This window comes from Balaenoptera acutorostrata, chromosome 11, assembly GCF_949987535.1.
Source record: "Balaenoptera acutorostrata chromosome 11, mBalAcu1.1, whole genome shotgun sequence".
Lineage (NCBI taxonomy): Eukaryota > Metazoa > Chordata > Mammalia > Artiodactyla > Balaenopteridae > Balaenoptera > Balaenoptera acutorostrata.
The window spans coordinates 100,665,189-100,680,773 of NC_080074.1; the positions used below are offsets into that span (position 1 = coordinate 100,665,189).

General features: G+C 58.6%; 2 protein-coding genes and 1 non-coding gene across 6 annotated transcripts; all 3 read right to left on the reverse strand.

The window, feature by feature from the left end:
* Positions 1-374: 374 nt before the first annotated feature.
* C11H12orf57 (chromosome 11 C12orf57 homolog) lies at positions 375-2,269 on the reverse strand. Its single transcript, XM_028163524.2, has 3 exons — positions 1,819-2,269; positions 1,349-1,525; positions 375-603 (listed from the first exon to the last, which is right to left on the reverse strand). The coding sequence occupies exons 1-3, from the start codon at positions 1,868-1,870 to the stop codon at positions 452-454; spliced, it is 381 nt and encodes a 126-aa protein (XP_028019325.2). The 5' UTR covers positions 1,871-2,269; the 3' UTR covers positions 375-451.
* On the reverse strand, positions 2,128-2,189 carry LOC114236308 (U7 small nuclear RNA). The gene has a single exon (XR_003622282.1). It is a non-coding gene; the product is annotated as a U7 small nuclear RNA (small nuclear RNA).
* Positions 2,270-3,063: 794 nt separating the features above from the next.
* On the reverse strand, positions 3,064-14,675 carry ATN1 (atrophin 1). Of its 4 annotated transcripts, none has more exons than XM_057556835.1 (10): positions 14,506-14,675; positions 10,115-10,301; positions 9,652-9,840; positions 9,444-9,557; positions 6,791-8,763; positions 6,416-6,638; positions 5,332-6,028; positions 4,302-4,445; positions 3,793-3,973; positions 3,064-3,623 (listed from the first exon to the last, which is right to left on the reverse strand). In XM_057556835.1, the coding sequence occupies exons 2-10, from the start codon at positions 10,139-10,141 to the stop codon at positions 3,590-3,592; spliced, it is 3,582 nt and encodes a 1,193-aa protein (XP_057412818.1). In that variant the 5' UTR covers positions 10,142-10,301; positions 14,506-14,675; the 3' UTR covers positions 3,064-3,589. The 4 variants fall into 4 exon arrangements, with proteins under 4 accessions (XP_057412818.1, XP_057412820.1, XP_057412819.1 ...); XM_057556837.1 differs by having other exon boundaries at positions 9,703-9,840; positions 14,506-14,674; XM_057556836.1 differs by having other exon boundaries at positions 6,791-8,760; positions 14,506-14,674.
* Between the last annotated feature and the right edge of the window lie 910 nt (positions 14,676-15,585).

Genomic DNA, 15,585 nt, shown 5'->3' on the forward strand with positions numbered 1-15,585 from the left:
CTCCACCTGGCGTTCCGGCCAACGGAACTGAGGGAGGATGGGTGCTGCGGGCAGAGACCAGGAAGTAACCCTGGCCAAGGGAGCACCAACCAATGGGGGAGCCTCCCAGCACACAGAAGCCAAGGGGCCTCAGGAAAAGCCCAGGAAGCCCCACTCCTCAGAGGCGGGGCTGCCCTGTGCAGGCCCCCCAACCCAGGGCGTCGAGGAGCCGGCCCCTCCTCCCACTCTGCCCTGGAGCTGGTTGGGCCCAGCAGGAGCACGGGGAGGATCTGGACCGGGAGATGGCGCAGCCTGCAAGGCAGAGCGCATCAGGCCAGGACGCATCAGGCCAGGACGTAGAGGTTGTCAGGGTCACAAAAGACAGACGGCAAGGCTAAGTCATAGGCACATTTATATCCTCCGGAACACCAAGGTCTTCCCTTCCCCAGCAGTGCCACGGGAGGGCCAACCCTCAGGAGGCGGCCACACTGCCACCCGAAGCAGGCCCGTGGGGCGGCAGGGTCATGGGCGGCAGGAACAGCGCCTTCAGCTTGCCCGACAGGCTGGCAATCTCGGGATCCTGGGCCTCGTAAGACTTGACCAAGCGGGCAAACTTAAGGACACCTGCAAAGGGAAACAGGAGCATCAATCCACACCCCCAGCGGACGGATGTGCCCAAGATGGCAGGAGGGGGCAGCTTGAGCCCGAGTCACTGGCTACTCTCGCTCTGGCCCCAGGTAGCTGTCTGCAAAACAAGACACATGCAGGCCTCTGCCCTGTGTGGTTGGATCAACTACTTCCTGGTCTACACTGGGGTACAACTAGATGGGATGCAGTGAATGAAAATATCCCGAAGCATGCTTCCCACCATCAGGTGAACCATTTTAGCAATTTAGTCACAAGACCCCAAAGGATGCCCACCCACAAGATCACCAGTCTATAACCAGGACACAGGAGGGCCATGGGCCAGCTGGGCTGAATCAATAAGCACCCTTGGGGAACACCCTGATCTCACCAAAGGAATTGACTGCCAACCCTCATACAGAGATGAGCTGAAACACCTTAGAGGGGGCTACAGAACTGTGCGGTCATGCCGATACTTCACTACAAGCCATCAGAACGGGTTTCAGGTCCAGCTCGGCTGTGACCTCCAGCACTTGGTTTATTTCTAGAGTCTGTTTCCTCATCTTAAAATGGGATAACAGTATAATTAATGGTAACTAGAAAACGCACTTCAGACTTCGCTTGGCTCAAGTTCACGAGTACGAATACAGGTAGAGTGTGGCTGCCGCCATGTGGCGAGAAAGGGGACGACGGCTCAGAGCCCCAAAAGATCCCTCGCTCTCTCCTCAACCCCCGTCTGACCCACCTTCCCCGTCGCAGCTGAAGCCATAAGCTTTGATAACCTCCTGCTGAATCTGCGTGGCAACGGGCAGCACGAATTGCAACATCTTGCCCATGTCGTTGCACGCGTTGTCCCGCGCCTCGTCCATGCGCACGGCGTTCTCCGGGGCCGAGAACGCCTGGATCACCTCGGCCAGAACCACTGTACATCAGACACATCCCCGGAAAGAGTCCCGTGTAGGCATCGGAGCACGGCCGGCGGGCCCAGCCGAAAACACAAGGAAGAGGACAGGAAATTACTTAACGGACTGAAACCATAGTAACCCGAATAGTTCGGCCTCCGACTCTCTCTAAGAGCGAGGACCCTTCTTAAGTGAGAGTATGGTACCGCGCACCCGCATTTCTCAGCAAACGCAGCCACGTTTCTCGCCCCGGATCGTCCTCCCGCATCTTTTTCTAGCAGAAAGCCCACCCGACAACTAGACGGTTTCTCACCCTTGGCCTGCTCGGCACTCAACGCTGCAGCTTGAGCCGAGGCGGACGCCATAGAACAAAAGATGCACGTGCAACGGAGCCAGGGAAACGCCCAAGAGAAACGAGCAGTCTCCTAGAGCGGCTCTCCCAACGGGTGGGGCAGATGGGAAACTGCATCAGCTGAAGCCGGAAACCTCGCGGTGCAACCTCCATTTCTCCACTCATAACACCCGGTATCGAGTTTGTAATGAAAAACTGAACAAGCTTGCAACCTAAACATTCTACAACTCACTCAACAATCATTCTATTATTAGAAACAAACTGTATGGTGGGGGTTTTCCGGTGAAAACCAGAAAACCTACTAGACAAATTCTAAAAGAGCTGTAACACTGCCGAGACACACCCTGGAGAGAAGGTGGCATGTCCACCAACTCCACTATTGGTTAGGGTGAGCTCCCATTGGCATTTCCTACTCTTTACTGCTATACAAGCAACAGGGCACACTGCAACTTTCAGAAGGGAAAACACTATTCAAAAGAACTCTCTTAAATCATTCCTTTCTAGAGTTTGTGAACGTTTGGTACAGGCCTATGCAAATACCTCGATGCCGATTGGCTGAGGAAGAAGCCAGTCACTCCCCTTTAGTTTTTAAGAACATAGACAGGGATTCGCAGCAGTAAAAGCTTGGCGTTAAAGCAGCTCCCGCGCTTTCCGAAAATGGCCTTGGGGTGGGGTGGGGTGGGGTGGGGTGGGGTGGGGGGAAGCTAACGCCCTCTAATTTCCTTTCCCTTCTGGGCGTTTGAAATTGTCACCCACTCCGTCCTCCAACTATAGGGTGGTTAAGACTCCTGAGTTCTGAACGCTTTAACTTATTGCAGCCACGCCCCCTGCACCTCCGCTTCAACACCATTTCTAACTATCCTACGGAAAGGATGCAGGTTTCTGGTGGCCCCTAGCTGTGGGACCAGTGGCAGAAACGCCTCCCAAGTCTGCGTAGTTCCCTAGAGCTGTCCCAGGCCGCCAGCATCCTGACTTGCCGGCCTTGGGAGGAAGGCCAAGACTCTGCCATAACGGACCCCGTTAGGGCAGAGCCAGGGCTCCAGGACACCGGGCTCTTCGAGGTCCCCTCTGCAACTCTCCAGGGGCCCCACCCACCTCCGGGCTAGTCTCCGGTGATCCCACAGCTTTCTCTCGAGGCGTCGCCGCGCAGAGACCCACGCCCCCAACCCACGCCCCGTAGCCCACAAAGAAACAGCCACAGACATCTTCCTGGGGAGTCGTGAGGATGTTTTTGTTTGGTTGGTTCTGTTCGGGATGTTTTTTAAAGAGCGTCATATAGATATTTATATATATAAATTATTAATGTGGGGGAAGGGCGAGGGGCATACATCGCAGTGGGGGGCGCGCACACGGGGGCTGGGGAGGGGCAGGGGCGGCACACGATGCTACGCAAAACAGCCACATCTAACAGATGAAATAATCACACCAAGGGGTGGGGGAGAGGCGGTGGCCACGGGGGTGGGGCGTGGGGGAGGGAGAAAGGCGGGGGCCAAGGGAGAGGGACCTGGTCCAAGATGCTGTGCGCTTTCCGCCCTCACCCCCGCCCCCTCCCCACCTCCGCACACCACAGGAGCCTTGGCCTTCCATCTGTCCCTTCCTCCTTCCTTCTGCCCAGAGGCCCAGGCCCTGGGACTGAGCGGCAGCCCCCTCCGCTCTGAGCGGCAGGCGGGGAGGGAGGCCTCCTGGGTCCAGATGCAGGGGCCACGGGTGCTCTCTTGATCGATCGCAGGTTCTACAGCGGCTTGTCGCTTTCCTTCTTCAGGTGACTGGGGGAAGAGGGGGGCAGAGCAGGGACTGAGAGACTGAGGTCCATCCTGACCCGGCCCCTCTCACAGAGGATGGTGGGGAAGGGGCTCCCCTCCCACGGGAGCCACGCCCCTTCCCAGGCGGGCTGAGCTGCGTCCCCTCCGGCTGGCCTAGGGCGCCCTGCGGTACCTGTAGTAGTCCTCCTGGGCAGGGAGCGGCACACTGTGCAGCGGGTGATGGGCGTGCAGCCACTGCTGCTGCTCGAGCGCCAAGCGCTGCAGCTCAGCGGACTGCGCGTGCATGGCCTGCAGCTGGTGAGCTGCTGACATCGGGGCAGAGAGGGAGGCTGGCAGGTCCCGGTAAGGAGCAGCTGTGGGCAGGGAGGGCAGGGGCCACATGACTGACGGCGTACTGAGGTAGCCAGCCGCTTTACCTACAGAGGAACTGCCACTCATCAACTTAGGTGACAGCCAGTCCAGCAAGTTGCCAGGGGTGGTTAGGATTCAGGCCTCTTAGCCTGGCCCTAAAACCTGTGCCTCTCTTGGGCAGGGCCTCAGCCCTCCTACTCCCATTCCCAGCTCCTCTGGGCACCTCCTCATCTCTCCCCAAGCCCAACCAGGCCAATCCCACCACCTAACTTCCTCCTTTCTGCCCTTCCCTCATGAGATGTTCCCCAACCCCGAGACCTCCATCCTTACCAAAGAGCTGGTGACGAAGAACTTCGTTCTCGTGCAGAGGGTGAGGAAGAAGGGGGTTGGGGAGGGTCCCAGCTGGGTAGGGGATCCGGGTAAGGTGAGACCCTGAGGCCAGGGGGTCAATGAGAGGGTGCACCGAGGCAGAGGCTGGAGGGTAGAGAAGAGGAAGGTGTCACCAGAGGGAGGTTTGGGGAAAGCCAGGCATTTGGGTGAAGGCATCCATGCCTGGGACGAGAGGTAGACGATCACACACTGGGAGATCCAGTGGATCAGGGAGGCACAATGGAGGAACTAGGGGCCTGGGAAATGGACAGGGCAAGACCCTACTGCAGTAGGGATGTACATATGGCAGAGGACAGGAGATTACAGTTGTCAGAGGGACCTGAGGAATAGGGAGGGAGGAGTGGACTGTTGAGAGGAGACGGAAGAGGATAGGAAGTTTAGGAAATGAGACGGGAGGAGCTTAAAAGAGAGAAAGCACAAGGAGCCTGCAATGAACGTGACTGTGAGGCTAGACGGGGCAGTGTTCTGACAATAAGAAATGCGGTGAAAAGACAGTGAGTAAAGCTTGTTGTCAACTGTGATCCCACAACCAGAGCCACAAGGCTCTTTCCAGAAGGTCACAGATCTAGAGGCAGAGAGGAATATGAAACACCTCTGCCAGGGAGGGGAGAAGATGGCAAGAAACAAGAGTTGAATCCAGAGGAAGAAGAAAATAGTTACGTGAAGGGCTCAGAGACAGGGGCTGTGAGGGGAGGAAGATCGTGCTCCTTCAAAGGTTTCCACCTTGGGCCTCTATCGTGGGTGGGCACCAGACCTGAAGAGGGCTGGGGTGTGAGGAAGGGTCTCCGTGGCAAGGCTGGGGCAGGAGGAGACAGGCTGGGAAGGCAAAGACCAGGGCAGCAATCTCAGGAGAGAGGCTCAGGCCAGACGTGGGGAGGGAAGTCCTGGCCCGAGGAACAGAAGCACCCGATCACTTGCCAGGGGGGCAAGGTGGCCTCAAAGGGCCTGGGCAAGGAAGCAGGAGTCTCACCTGCATGGATGGCATCCTGCTGGTGGAGGTGCAGGTGAGAGTGGATGTGGGAGTGCTGGTGGTGATGGGGGGTCACGTTGAGCATCTGCAGCCGGGCCAGCGGGTCGTTGCCCAGGGCAGCCACCCTTTCTGCATGCTGCCTCTCAGCTGCCAGACGCTCCGCATAGGACATGTCAGGCCGCAGGGCTGGCCCAGCTGCCAGCGCTAGACGTTCTCTCTCCAGGGGCCCCAGGCTCGGATGAAAGGGGAAAGGGTGCAAGCCAGGTGGGCCAGGCTGCAGAGCCAGGCCCCCGTGTCGGGGGAAGGGATCCAGGCCTGGCCCAGGGACCCCGTGTAGGGGTTCCAGCTCACTAGGCTTCACCTCGAAGCCAGGCTTGAGGCGGTCACGCAGGTCTCGTTCACGGGCTTCCCGCTCCCTCTCCCGGGCTGCTGGGTCACTGCTGTACAGGGCCGGGACATTGTAACCCAGGAGGCCCGGGTCCACTGCCCCCAGGGGCACGTAGAATGGATGGTTGCGATTTCCAGGAGACATGACGTGGGGCCGGGCGTATTCACTGAGGGTGCGCAGGGCGGGAGTGTCGGGACCCAGGTAGGGGGGCACTGTAGCCACAGCACTGCCCGGCTCAAATGGAGGGCGATGGGGCACTGGGCCGAGAGATGGGCACTCCACTGGAGCACGGCCCTCCTGAGCCAACTTCTGTGGGATAACGGAGAAGCGGGGTCAAAAAGGCAGGTCGGAAAGAGGTGGCTGGTCCTGGTCCTCAGCTGCTCAGGTCTCAGCATTGAATACCTAAAGCTTCAACTTATTGGAACTCAGCCTGCCAGGGACTTCCCTGCCCCTTCTCTTCCTATGTAGGTTAGTGGCTCTTCCTGCCATCCACAGGTACTCTGACCTGAGCTTGCCTTCCTCCAGCCCAGAGATGCAATTCCTCCCGCTGGAATCCTTTGGTCTCCATTTCCTGGGCTGCAGTGGCTCCTCCTCTCCGACAGGTGGCGCATGACCCACATCCCCACCCCTCAAGCCTCCCCGAGTCGCGTAGGGGGCGGGCCAGAGGCGGGAGACAGCGCGCGGTGACGCACTCACCACGCTGCGTTCCAGCTCGCGCTCCTTTTCGCGCTCGCGCTCCTTCTCGCGTTCCCGCTCGCGCTCGCGCTCCTTTTCTTCGCGCGCGCGCTGCTCGGCCTCGCGCCTCACCTTCTCCACCAGGTCGGCTCGCTTCTTGGCCAGCTTGGAGCCCTCCAGCGGCACGAAGTACAGATCGCTGCGCGCGCACGAGTTAAAGCCGCGGTCCAGGTGTTTGTTGAACCTGCCGGGCGCGGAGGCAGCGCGCGCTCAGCCCCTGCGAGCGGCCCCGCACCAGCGGCTGAGACCAGGGTCTGGAGTACTTTGAAAAGCACCACACGAACGAACGCAAGGCCCGTCCCGCGCCCGCCACCCCCCCACCCCCCCGCCGCTCACCTGGCCGACTGGCTGGCGTGGCTGGGCACGTCTACCACCTTGGGAGGAGGCGAGGGGCTGCGGGCCGGGGGCGCCGGGCTCTCGGGGGCCTCATATTCCTCAGCCGGCTCCTGTTTGATCTGCGTGGCGCTCAGGGGCGGCCCTGAGGCGGGGGCCGCAGGCGGTGGTGGCAGGGATGACAGGCCCGAGGGGCCCGGGGGCGGCAGCGGCCCGGGCCCCACCGTGGGCGAGCCCGGCTTGAAGGTCCCTGGGCCTGCGGGCGGCGAGGCGCCTCGGTAGCCCGGTGGGGTCCCCGTTCGGAAGGAGGGCGGGGACCCCGGCTTGTATCCGGGCGGGGTGGCTGTCTTGTAGGCCCCTGGGGACGGGGCGCGCTTGCCATACGGTGGGGGCCCAGGTGGGGAGGCTGTCTTGTAGCCTGCCGGCGAGGAAGCCACTGTGGCAATGACCGTGGAAAGCGTAGACGAGGAGGTGGTGACCGGGGGCACCGGTGGGAAGGGGTAGGGCGCCCCTTGGGGGCCCTGGGAAGGAGAGGGGTGTGAACACGGGTAGGACCCTTGAGAGGAGGAAGAGGCATTGGAAGAGGAAGAGGCTGGGGGGCCGCTGGGACCCGCTTGGCTGTAGGCCACCTGGCTGTGAGGTGGAGGCAGGTGTGCGGGCCCTGGTGGGTAGGGCCTCAGAGACCCCAGGGAGGGAGACATGGCATAGGGGTGTGCGTGGTGGGCGCTACCGCTCTCCAGGGGGTGAGGATATGCCCCGGGTGGGGGCGGCGCAGAGCCCCCATGATGCTGCTGCTGCTGCTGTTGCTGGTGGTGGTGGTGATGTGTCGGGACTGGTGGGTGGGCAGTGGATTGGCCTCCAGCTGAAGGAGGGAGGGGGCCTGGGTGGGCATTGCTGTTGGCCAAGAGGCGGCCATAGGGAGGAGGCGGGGGGGGACCCTGGCTCCACACAGCTTGGGACGGGAGAGAAGGCTGAGTATACTTGGGTGGCTGATTGGAGATGGAGAGGCTGGTGGGGGGAGGGAAGGAGTGGGGATAACTGGGCAGTGCCTGGGAAGCTGGGTACTGGGAGGCCGAGGCCGAAGAACTGGAAGAGGAGGCTGCTGCAGAGCTGCTGCTGGAGGACGAGTAAGGATACCTCATCGGCGGGGCGGGAGCAGAAGAGGTGGACGGAGGGGGCAAAGGGTGGGGAGAGGGAGCAAGAGTGGGGCCCTTCTCTGGGCCGGGAGGAAGTCCACCCATACCCTGCCCCATGGCATGGGGAGAGGGCAGATGCCCAGCTAGCGGCTGGGCCCCCAGGCCAGGAGGAGAGGCCGAGGCATTGTTAAGGGGTCTCAGGGCAGGCGGGGGAGGCAGGTTTGGTGTCACGTGGGGGAAGGTGGCTGGTGGTGGAGCAGACGGTAGGTTTCCACCAGCTGGGGTGTTGGGCGGCTTTGTTGGGGGAGCACCACCAGCCCCAGAGCCTGATATTGAAATGGGGTTGGGGGGCTGGGGGTGCTGCTTACCCCCACTAAGGGCCCCCACTGAAGCGGCAGCCCCTCCCCCCTTGGGGCCCACTGGGGGTCCAGACAGAACTCCTCCACCAGCGCCCCCAGGATAGAGCTGTGGATGAGGGGGAGGGGCCCCTGGAGGAGCCTGGAACATTCGAGATGTGGGAGGCTCCATGGGAGCATGATACCCAGTGGGTGTCCCAGCAGGATGGGATTCAAAGCCAGGCTCTGGCTGTCGGGGGGTGCTATCTGGAGGGGGAGGGGAGGGAGGAAAGAGTGGAGGTGGATGGTAGGGGCGGGCTGGGCCCTGGGACAGGCCAGAAGATGAGTCGGAGTCATTCTCCACGCTTCCAGGGCTGTAGATGCTGGGGGACGTGCTTCGGTTATCCTGGTCGATATCCCTAGGGTCGCTGCTGCCATCATCATTGAGGCTCCGCCCGTCCAAACTATCCAGATCCGAGGGAGACTGTGGCCGAGGGCGCTCCTGCTGGAGAAGAGGGAGGGCCATTTTTCCCTTTCCTTTTCCTTCCTTGCTTCTGGATTTGGGGCCTCCCTCGCACAAAATAACGTCCCGCTCACAGCATACCACTGTACCACGATGCGATGAGTACTCCTGCTCGAGCCCACCTCCCTGCCATCCGGGGACTCCCCCACTCCCTCCACAGTCTCTGCTGCTCCCCAGCAGCCGTCTGAGTTCCCTCAAGTGTCCGTCTCTAGCACCTTCTCCCAATCCACAGCTGAACCCAAATCCCTGTCTTCCACCAGCCCATCTGCCATCCTCTCATCTCATCTACCCCTTTAACTAAACATCCCAGAAACCACTGGTTCTTAAAAAGGCCACTTCTGCATGCTCCTTATGATTTATTTGTTCCTTCCACTGAGACCCCTCAGCCTGGATCTCCTCCCCAGCCCCTGCACGAAAGCACCTAGAAGAGGAGAGGCTAGAATCCCACACTCTTCCAGTCCCCTTCTGGCCCTGCCTGATCATCTGACAGTCTGGCCAAAGCCCTGCAGATCTGACTGACACATAGACTACTTTAATAAGCACGAGGATAAGACTTTTCTCTCATATTCCAGGCAAAACTAAAATAAGAACTGTGAGCAAAAGGAAGTTTGGGTGAAAGAATGGTCAGAAAATGGGTCAGGATGGCTGCAAGGGTCTCCCACCTCAGTTTTGGTCTTTTTTGGCGCGTTGGTCTCCTCACTTTCACTCTCCGAGATCTCCTCACTCCGGCCCTGCTTGCTGACCTTGGGGGTGGAGGCTTCCTCTACTCGGGCCTTCTGTTAGAGAGAAAGAAAATTCCTGTCCTATACCTCCCGAGCTCCACCAGTACCCTCAGCCAGACAGGAAGTTCTCCCCAACACACATACACACCATCAGCCCTGGTGCCTGAGCATCCTGTTGCAGGACATGGGGACAGAATACCTTGGCCGTCTGCCTAGACTTCTCGGCTTTGCCATCGCTGCTGGACGTGCTGACCCCTCCAGGGGAGGCCCGGCCCCTCGATCTCAGTTCTTCCCGGGGCCCAGGGGCCTCTTTCTTCCGTCCACTCCTCATTGACATCTGAGGGAGAAGGAAGCAAGCAGATAATGTCGTTTTCTACATTGCACCTCACTTTATCGTGTGCCTTATTTCTATTCTTCCCCTCCAGTGGGTGTCCCAGAAGGATGGGGTTCAAAGCCAGGCTCGTCTGCTGGGGGGTGGAGGTGCTGCCTGGCGGTGGAAGAGAGGGAGGAAAGAGTGGAGCTGGGTGGCAGGGGCGGGGCTGGGCCCTGGGACAGGCCAGAAGCTTCCCTGCCCCTGATCTTTCGTGTTTCCCATTTTAGCTCCTACTCACTGAGTCTTTATTCTGTCGTGTCTTCATTCTTCAGGCTGTGGAGACCCCATTCTCCTCCACCTGGGCAGCTGAATACAGAAACTTATCTGCTTCACCCTAAGTTCCCCACAGCTGTGGCCTAGGAAGCAGGATCTCCAAGTTTCCAGTACAGGCACCTGGAACTCACACGGTCTGTTTTCAGTGAAGCCTGTTGGAAAAAGACCATCAGAGTCTCCAAACTGGGGAACACTGGTCTGAAGGGGACACTACTGTGCCTGTCAAGGGGCTGAGTAAGCAGCCGAGCCATGAGACACTGCTGGCGTGCCCATGGGTCGTCCCAGCCACCTGTGAGGGCAACTCTGCCGGCAATAGCCTCCCTTTCATCTCGTGGGATGGCAGAAAACACTGAGGTAACTGTGCACCCCAGTTCAGGAGATCACACTGTTTCACCCTTCATGATCCCTAGGAAATAGATGCACGCACACGAATTCCACAGAGCCTTTAAAAGGAGCATAAAGAAATGTAGCTGAAGTATTAGCTAATTTATGGAGTACCTTCTCTACGTCAAGCCCTTACATGTACAATTTCATTTAATATTTACAACCAACCCTGAAAAGGAGGTATTCTTATTATCCCCATTATATAGGTGAAGAAACCGAGGCTCAAAGATTGTGACTGTGACTTGCCCAACTTCGTGTGAGAAATACACAGTGAGGAACCAGTGACAGCACCAGAATCAAGCCCCATCTCCCTGACTTCAAAGCCCATGCTCGCTCTTCAGTACTTAGCTGTACTCTCATCAGAAGTTGGTGGGGAGAATTCTCAGAAGGCCTAGATCAGTCCCAGAGATATGAAAAGAAACTTTTTTCACATCAGAGTAGGTGGGAGAACAATGTCCCATTCTACAATGCAAAGGCACACAGCCCGACCAAGCCCAAGACCAAACCTAGGTATCCCCAAAGTGCAGAACTTCAATTCTGAGACTCTCATAAGACCCCTGCTCTAGGGCTTGCGTTCCCTACGGCTAGAGGAAAAGTCAAGGCTCTCACTCTACCAACCAAATCAGTGAACATCAGTGGGTAAACAAGACAAATGTACACATTTGTAAGCCTATCTTCCCACCTGGCTTAGACAGGGACTCATACCTCCTCACGGCCTATCTACATATCTCTATCTACATAGCCAGCAATTTTCATTTGCACTTGTTTGTATTTCTTGCTAAGTGTCACATCTCTCCATATTACTAACCGTAAGATCTTTTAAGAACAAAAATGATGTCTTCTTACTGTTTTCTTCCTTTCTGTATTCCCCACAGATGTCATGTATATATGGGTGTTCTGGTCTGTTCTTGCTACTGACCTTTAAACCCACTAACTTCAGTAGGTCTTCTCGAATGAAGTGCTGCTGGCCTCAGTGGAAATGGAGTAGGCTTAGCCACCTATTCTGAGTTAGTTAAGAGGCCTGGCTAGGGAAATAGCCTTTCTAGATTCTGTAGCATATTTTTCCCAAGGAATACAGAGTAAATACCTCTCACTCACCTCCACTGAACCCTACTGAGGCATGCAGTGAGGGGTGAGCCTAACCTTTCCAGGAAACTTAATAACAATTTACTTACTTAGAGTCCCGAAATAGCTGGGACAGAGCCCCCTGTCTTCTGAACTTACAGCTGATGCTCTGCCCAGTACACCAGCCATTTCTCTTCCATTACAACTATTACCACATTTTTGAGTTGTTGTGTGAATTGGTTTTCAAATACTGTCAACCCCCCCAAAAAGCCAAAGAACAAAACCCAACATAACAAAAGGGGATAACAATCCTAACAAAAGCACAAGAGAGATGACTGTGACTGGTGTGTCTTTGCCAGCCCCTTAAAGGGGGGTGCTCATCTCTCCTTCCTATCACAGAACCTGTTCATGGTTGGTGAGAGTCAGGGGATCCAAAAGCTCAGAGAAAGGCAGGGATGTACCTGAAGAACAGAGCAAGCCTCGCGTGGCCCTCCCCCACCTCAACTTCTTTAATCAGTTAAAATCTGATAAAATTAGCAATGAGTAGCTCTGAAGGAGAAAAGCAGTCATAAAAGGGTAGGTGACCCTGGGGAGGAGTGGCAGGAGAGAGAAGGAGGTAGGGTTGGGTTATATATACATTCCTGAACCTGGAGCATGTTTTACCACCAACAAGCTGAGCTACCCTCCTTCCTGTCCTAGTAGCCGGTCACTGTAACTCCGATCTATCTATAAGCACCTACTATGTGTCTGCAAAACACTAAGCACATTCACCTTCAGCACCTTACTGCAAAAGCAAAAGGATAAAGGCCAGATTGCGGAGGTGAAAACATGAAAAATAGGAAAAGAGTCTCTAAGTAAGAACAAGAAAAGAAATTAAGGGAGAAATCTGAGGAGGCTGTCTGAAGGAATACACTCGAGGCACAAGGCTTTCTAGGATGGGCTTGCAGGGTGAATTCCAGGATCTTTGGCCCAGCCTCCACCATCATTCCAGACCTGCCAGACTCACAAACCAGTCCTAGATAACAGTGCAGCCCAGACCAGCAGATAACAAGGCACTGGCCTAAGCCTTAGAATCTACAGTGGTCAGAGGGGCCTCAGATATCATCTTATCTATAATCCCTTCATCTGACAATGAAGCTGAGGCTCAAAGAAAGAGAAGTGACTTGCCCAAGGTCACAGTTAGTTAGAGGTACAGCCAGGACTAGACCCAGGTCTCCTGGCTCCTGTTCTGGAGTATTTCCACTACACCAGGCTGTTCCACAGCCCTCTCCCCTGGGCCACCCTCACCTGGGATGGGCATGGAGAGCCCAGCCATTCCTATGAGGTCAGAGAAACAGAAGGTCCAAGGTTAGCTGAGGGAAGCGGTCACTGTGGGGATAGTCTGGGAAAGACGAAAAGGGATACTTGGGAAGGAAGACTCAAGTTTAAGAAAATGGAAGAATACCTGTGCAAAGAAGCAAAAAGACTATACAAAAAGTCCCTAATAATGAACTGCCAAAAGATGGTATAACTTGGAACAGGAGCATTTCTATCCTCCCACCATGCCTAAAGGGAGGGTCTTAGAGAAACAACTATGACCTGCAAGTAATATGTCTACCTGTTCCCAAAGACAGCTGGATGGAAGGGGGTGGACCCCTTGGGGAACCTCCTCTCCATGAGCAGCACCAGAAACATCCTCCAGAATCCAGCCAAGAGTTCCAAGGGCATAGCCAAAGGCCCAGTCAAAATTCTGACCCCCCAACTATTAGCCATCCCGCTGGATCATTGCCATGGCAACAAAATGGCAGAACCTGCCCCTCAACAGTCCATCCCAGGGGTCCATCTGCCAGCAACTCCCCCTACAGTTGCCAAAGCAACTCCTGTCCTCCTATAGCACCCTCAGGGAAGGGAGCTTAAGAGTACCTACCCCAGTAGAAATAAGTCCATGCACAAAGGGAAATCTCTGAGCACAAAACAGTAATGAAGATCCACCCCCTCTTAAGGAAACCACAGCTAGAGGGGCAGTGGGTGCTCTGGGGATTTGAGGATGGGGGTCACAACTTGTTTGGAGTGCCTATAAGACTGCCCAATTCTCTCCTCTGTTTCCACCCTCCCAGAAACCCTTGCTCCCTAACTCTCCCTTCAGGGTTCCAATCTTCCTCCTCACCAGTTGCAGGAGGACCCACACTACTGGGCCCCAGTGTGCCCCTCGCCAAGAAGTACCTGTGTCTGAGATTGGAAAAACAAGGTCAGAGGTGACCCGGGGTAGGGGAAAGAAAATTGAGTCACAAAGGCATCACTTTCCCACTTCCACCGGGAACACGCCGGGTTCTTCTTCTCAAAGGTGGCCCTCTCAGAGTCCCCGTTTCCCCAGGTTCCATTCTCCTCCCTCATCAGCTACAATCCCTCTCTTCCCACCTACCACACCCCTTCCCCATTTCCCAACTCCCTTCTACACCTAGCACCCCGAACCCCAGGCTCTGAAACCCGGGTTCTGGGCCTTTGGGGCTTTTCCTGGAGTCCTCATGCCCCACCTCGCTGCCATCTCTCCATTCCTTTTTGCCTTCGCCCCGAAGCCCCCTCACGGGCATCCCATTTTTCCTCCGCCGACCCTCCACCTCGGGGTTCCTCTTTGGGTCCCAGGGTCCTGGCTACCCTCCTGCCCCATCAGCCCTCCTCCTGAGATCCTCCCACCTCCCCCCACCTTCCCGATCCTCCGGGTACCCTGGCCCCCATCCCTCCTCGGGGGCCGGCCCCACCCCCTGAGCCCCCAGCCTCAGGCCAGGCAGTGCCCGCAGTGGGGGACCGGATCGGGAAAATAACAAATGGAGGCGGCGGCGGCGGGAGGGGGAACTACGAGGGGTGGGGGTGGGGAGCCGCGGGCCAGCACCCGGGCGGGCCCGAGGCCCGGGCCGCGGCAGATCTTACCTGGTTGTAGCTCGGGACGGCTGGCTGGCTCCGAGCGGGATTCGGGGCTCCGGCGCCTCCGGGGGGCGGCGGCGGCCGCTCCCCCGCCCCCCTCTCCTCTTCCCGTCTTCAGTCGCCGCCGCGACGGCGGCGGCGGCGGCCCCGACCCCCCCGGAGGGCGGCCCCCATCCCCCCTTCTACCCCACCTGGCCCGGATCGCCCGCCCGCCTCCGGAGCAAATCCCGATCCCCGCTCTCGCTCGGCCCCTCCCCAGGCCCGCCGCCTCCCCAGGCCACCCGGAACGCCCGGGCCGCGCAGCCCGCCCCCGCCGCGCCGCCGCCCGCCCCCGCGGCCGGCTGGCGCTCCGCTCAGCTCCGACCCGCTGCCCGCCGCCCGCCGCCCGCGCCCGCCCCGCGCAGCCCGCACTCGCGCGATCCCCGGCCCCCTAGGCGGCCTCCGCCCGCGGCCCCCGCCCCTTGCCGGGCGGTCGTCTCCCTCGCCCCCTCCTGGCCCCTCCCGGAGGCCGGCGGTCCCCCCGAAACGGGTCCCGGCCCCAGGCCCCGGCCCGACGCGGGGCTGCGGGCGGGCGGGCTGGGCTGCGCGTCCGGCGACTCGCACAGGAAAGCGGACGGCGAAGGGAGGGAGCTTGGGAGAGGGGGATGGGAGAAGGGAGGAAGAGGGAGAAGGAGGGAGCGCGGAGGAACGGAGGAGAGAGGGGCCGGGAGGGAGCCGCTAGGGAGGGAGCGCGAGGCGAGCGGCGAGGCGAGGGGGGGGAGGGGGATCTGGAGAGGGGGAGGCGCCGTGCGAGTTGGCAGAGACCGAGGCCGAGGGGGCCTGGGCGCGGGGAGGGGTTCGCTCAGGCGGAATGCGGGGAGCCCGCGGGCCTGGCGCGGGAGAGGGCTAGGTAGGAGGGGCCGTGGGTTGTATGGGCAGTTATGAGGGAGGCTGGAGAAGTTTGGGGGCCAAGGGGTGTGCGGTAGAGGTGAGGGGGGGGAGCCTGTGGGTTTGTGGCAGAGATGGGGTAATGGAGTTAGGTTGGAGAGATTGAGCTTCTTGGGGGCCACGGGGGCAGTGAGGTGTGTGACAAGGGGAGGGGAAAGA

Excerpts from the sequence above, each read along its gene's own strand:
- C11H12orf57 (XM_028163524.2), bottom strand. The coding sequence starts at position 1,870 with ATGGCGTCCGCCTCGGCTCAAGCTGCAGCGTTGAGTGCCGAGCAGGCC. Across the intron at positions 1,526-1,818 it reads GAGTGCCGAGCAGGCCAAGG|TGGTTCTGGCCGAGGTGATC; the intron begins GTGAGAAACCGT and ends TCTGATGTACAG. Across the intron at positions 604-1,348 it reads CTTCAGCTGCGACGGGGAAG|GTGTCCTTAAGTTTGCCCGC; the intron begins GTGGGTCAGACG and ends TTCCCTTTGCAG.
- ATN1 (XM_057556835.1), bottom strand. The coding sequence starts at position 10,141 with ATGAAGACACGACAGAATAAAGACTCA. Across the intron at positions 4,446-5,331 it reads GCAGGATGCCATCCATGCAG|CCTCTGCCTCGGTGCACCCT; the intron begins GTGAGACTCCTG and ends TCTACCCTCCAG. Across the intron at positions 3,974-4,301 it reads TCTTCGTCACCAGCTCTTTG|CTGCTCCTTACCGGGACCTG; the intron begins GTAAGGATGGAG and ends CCCTGCCCACAG.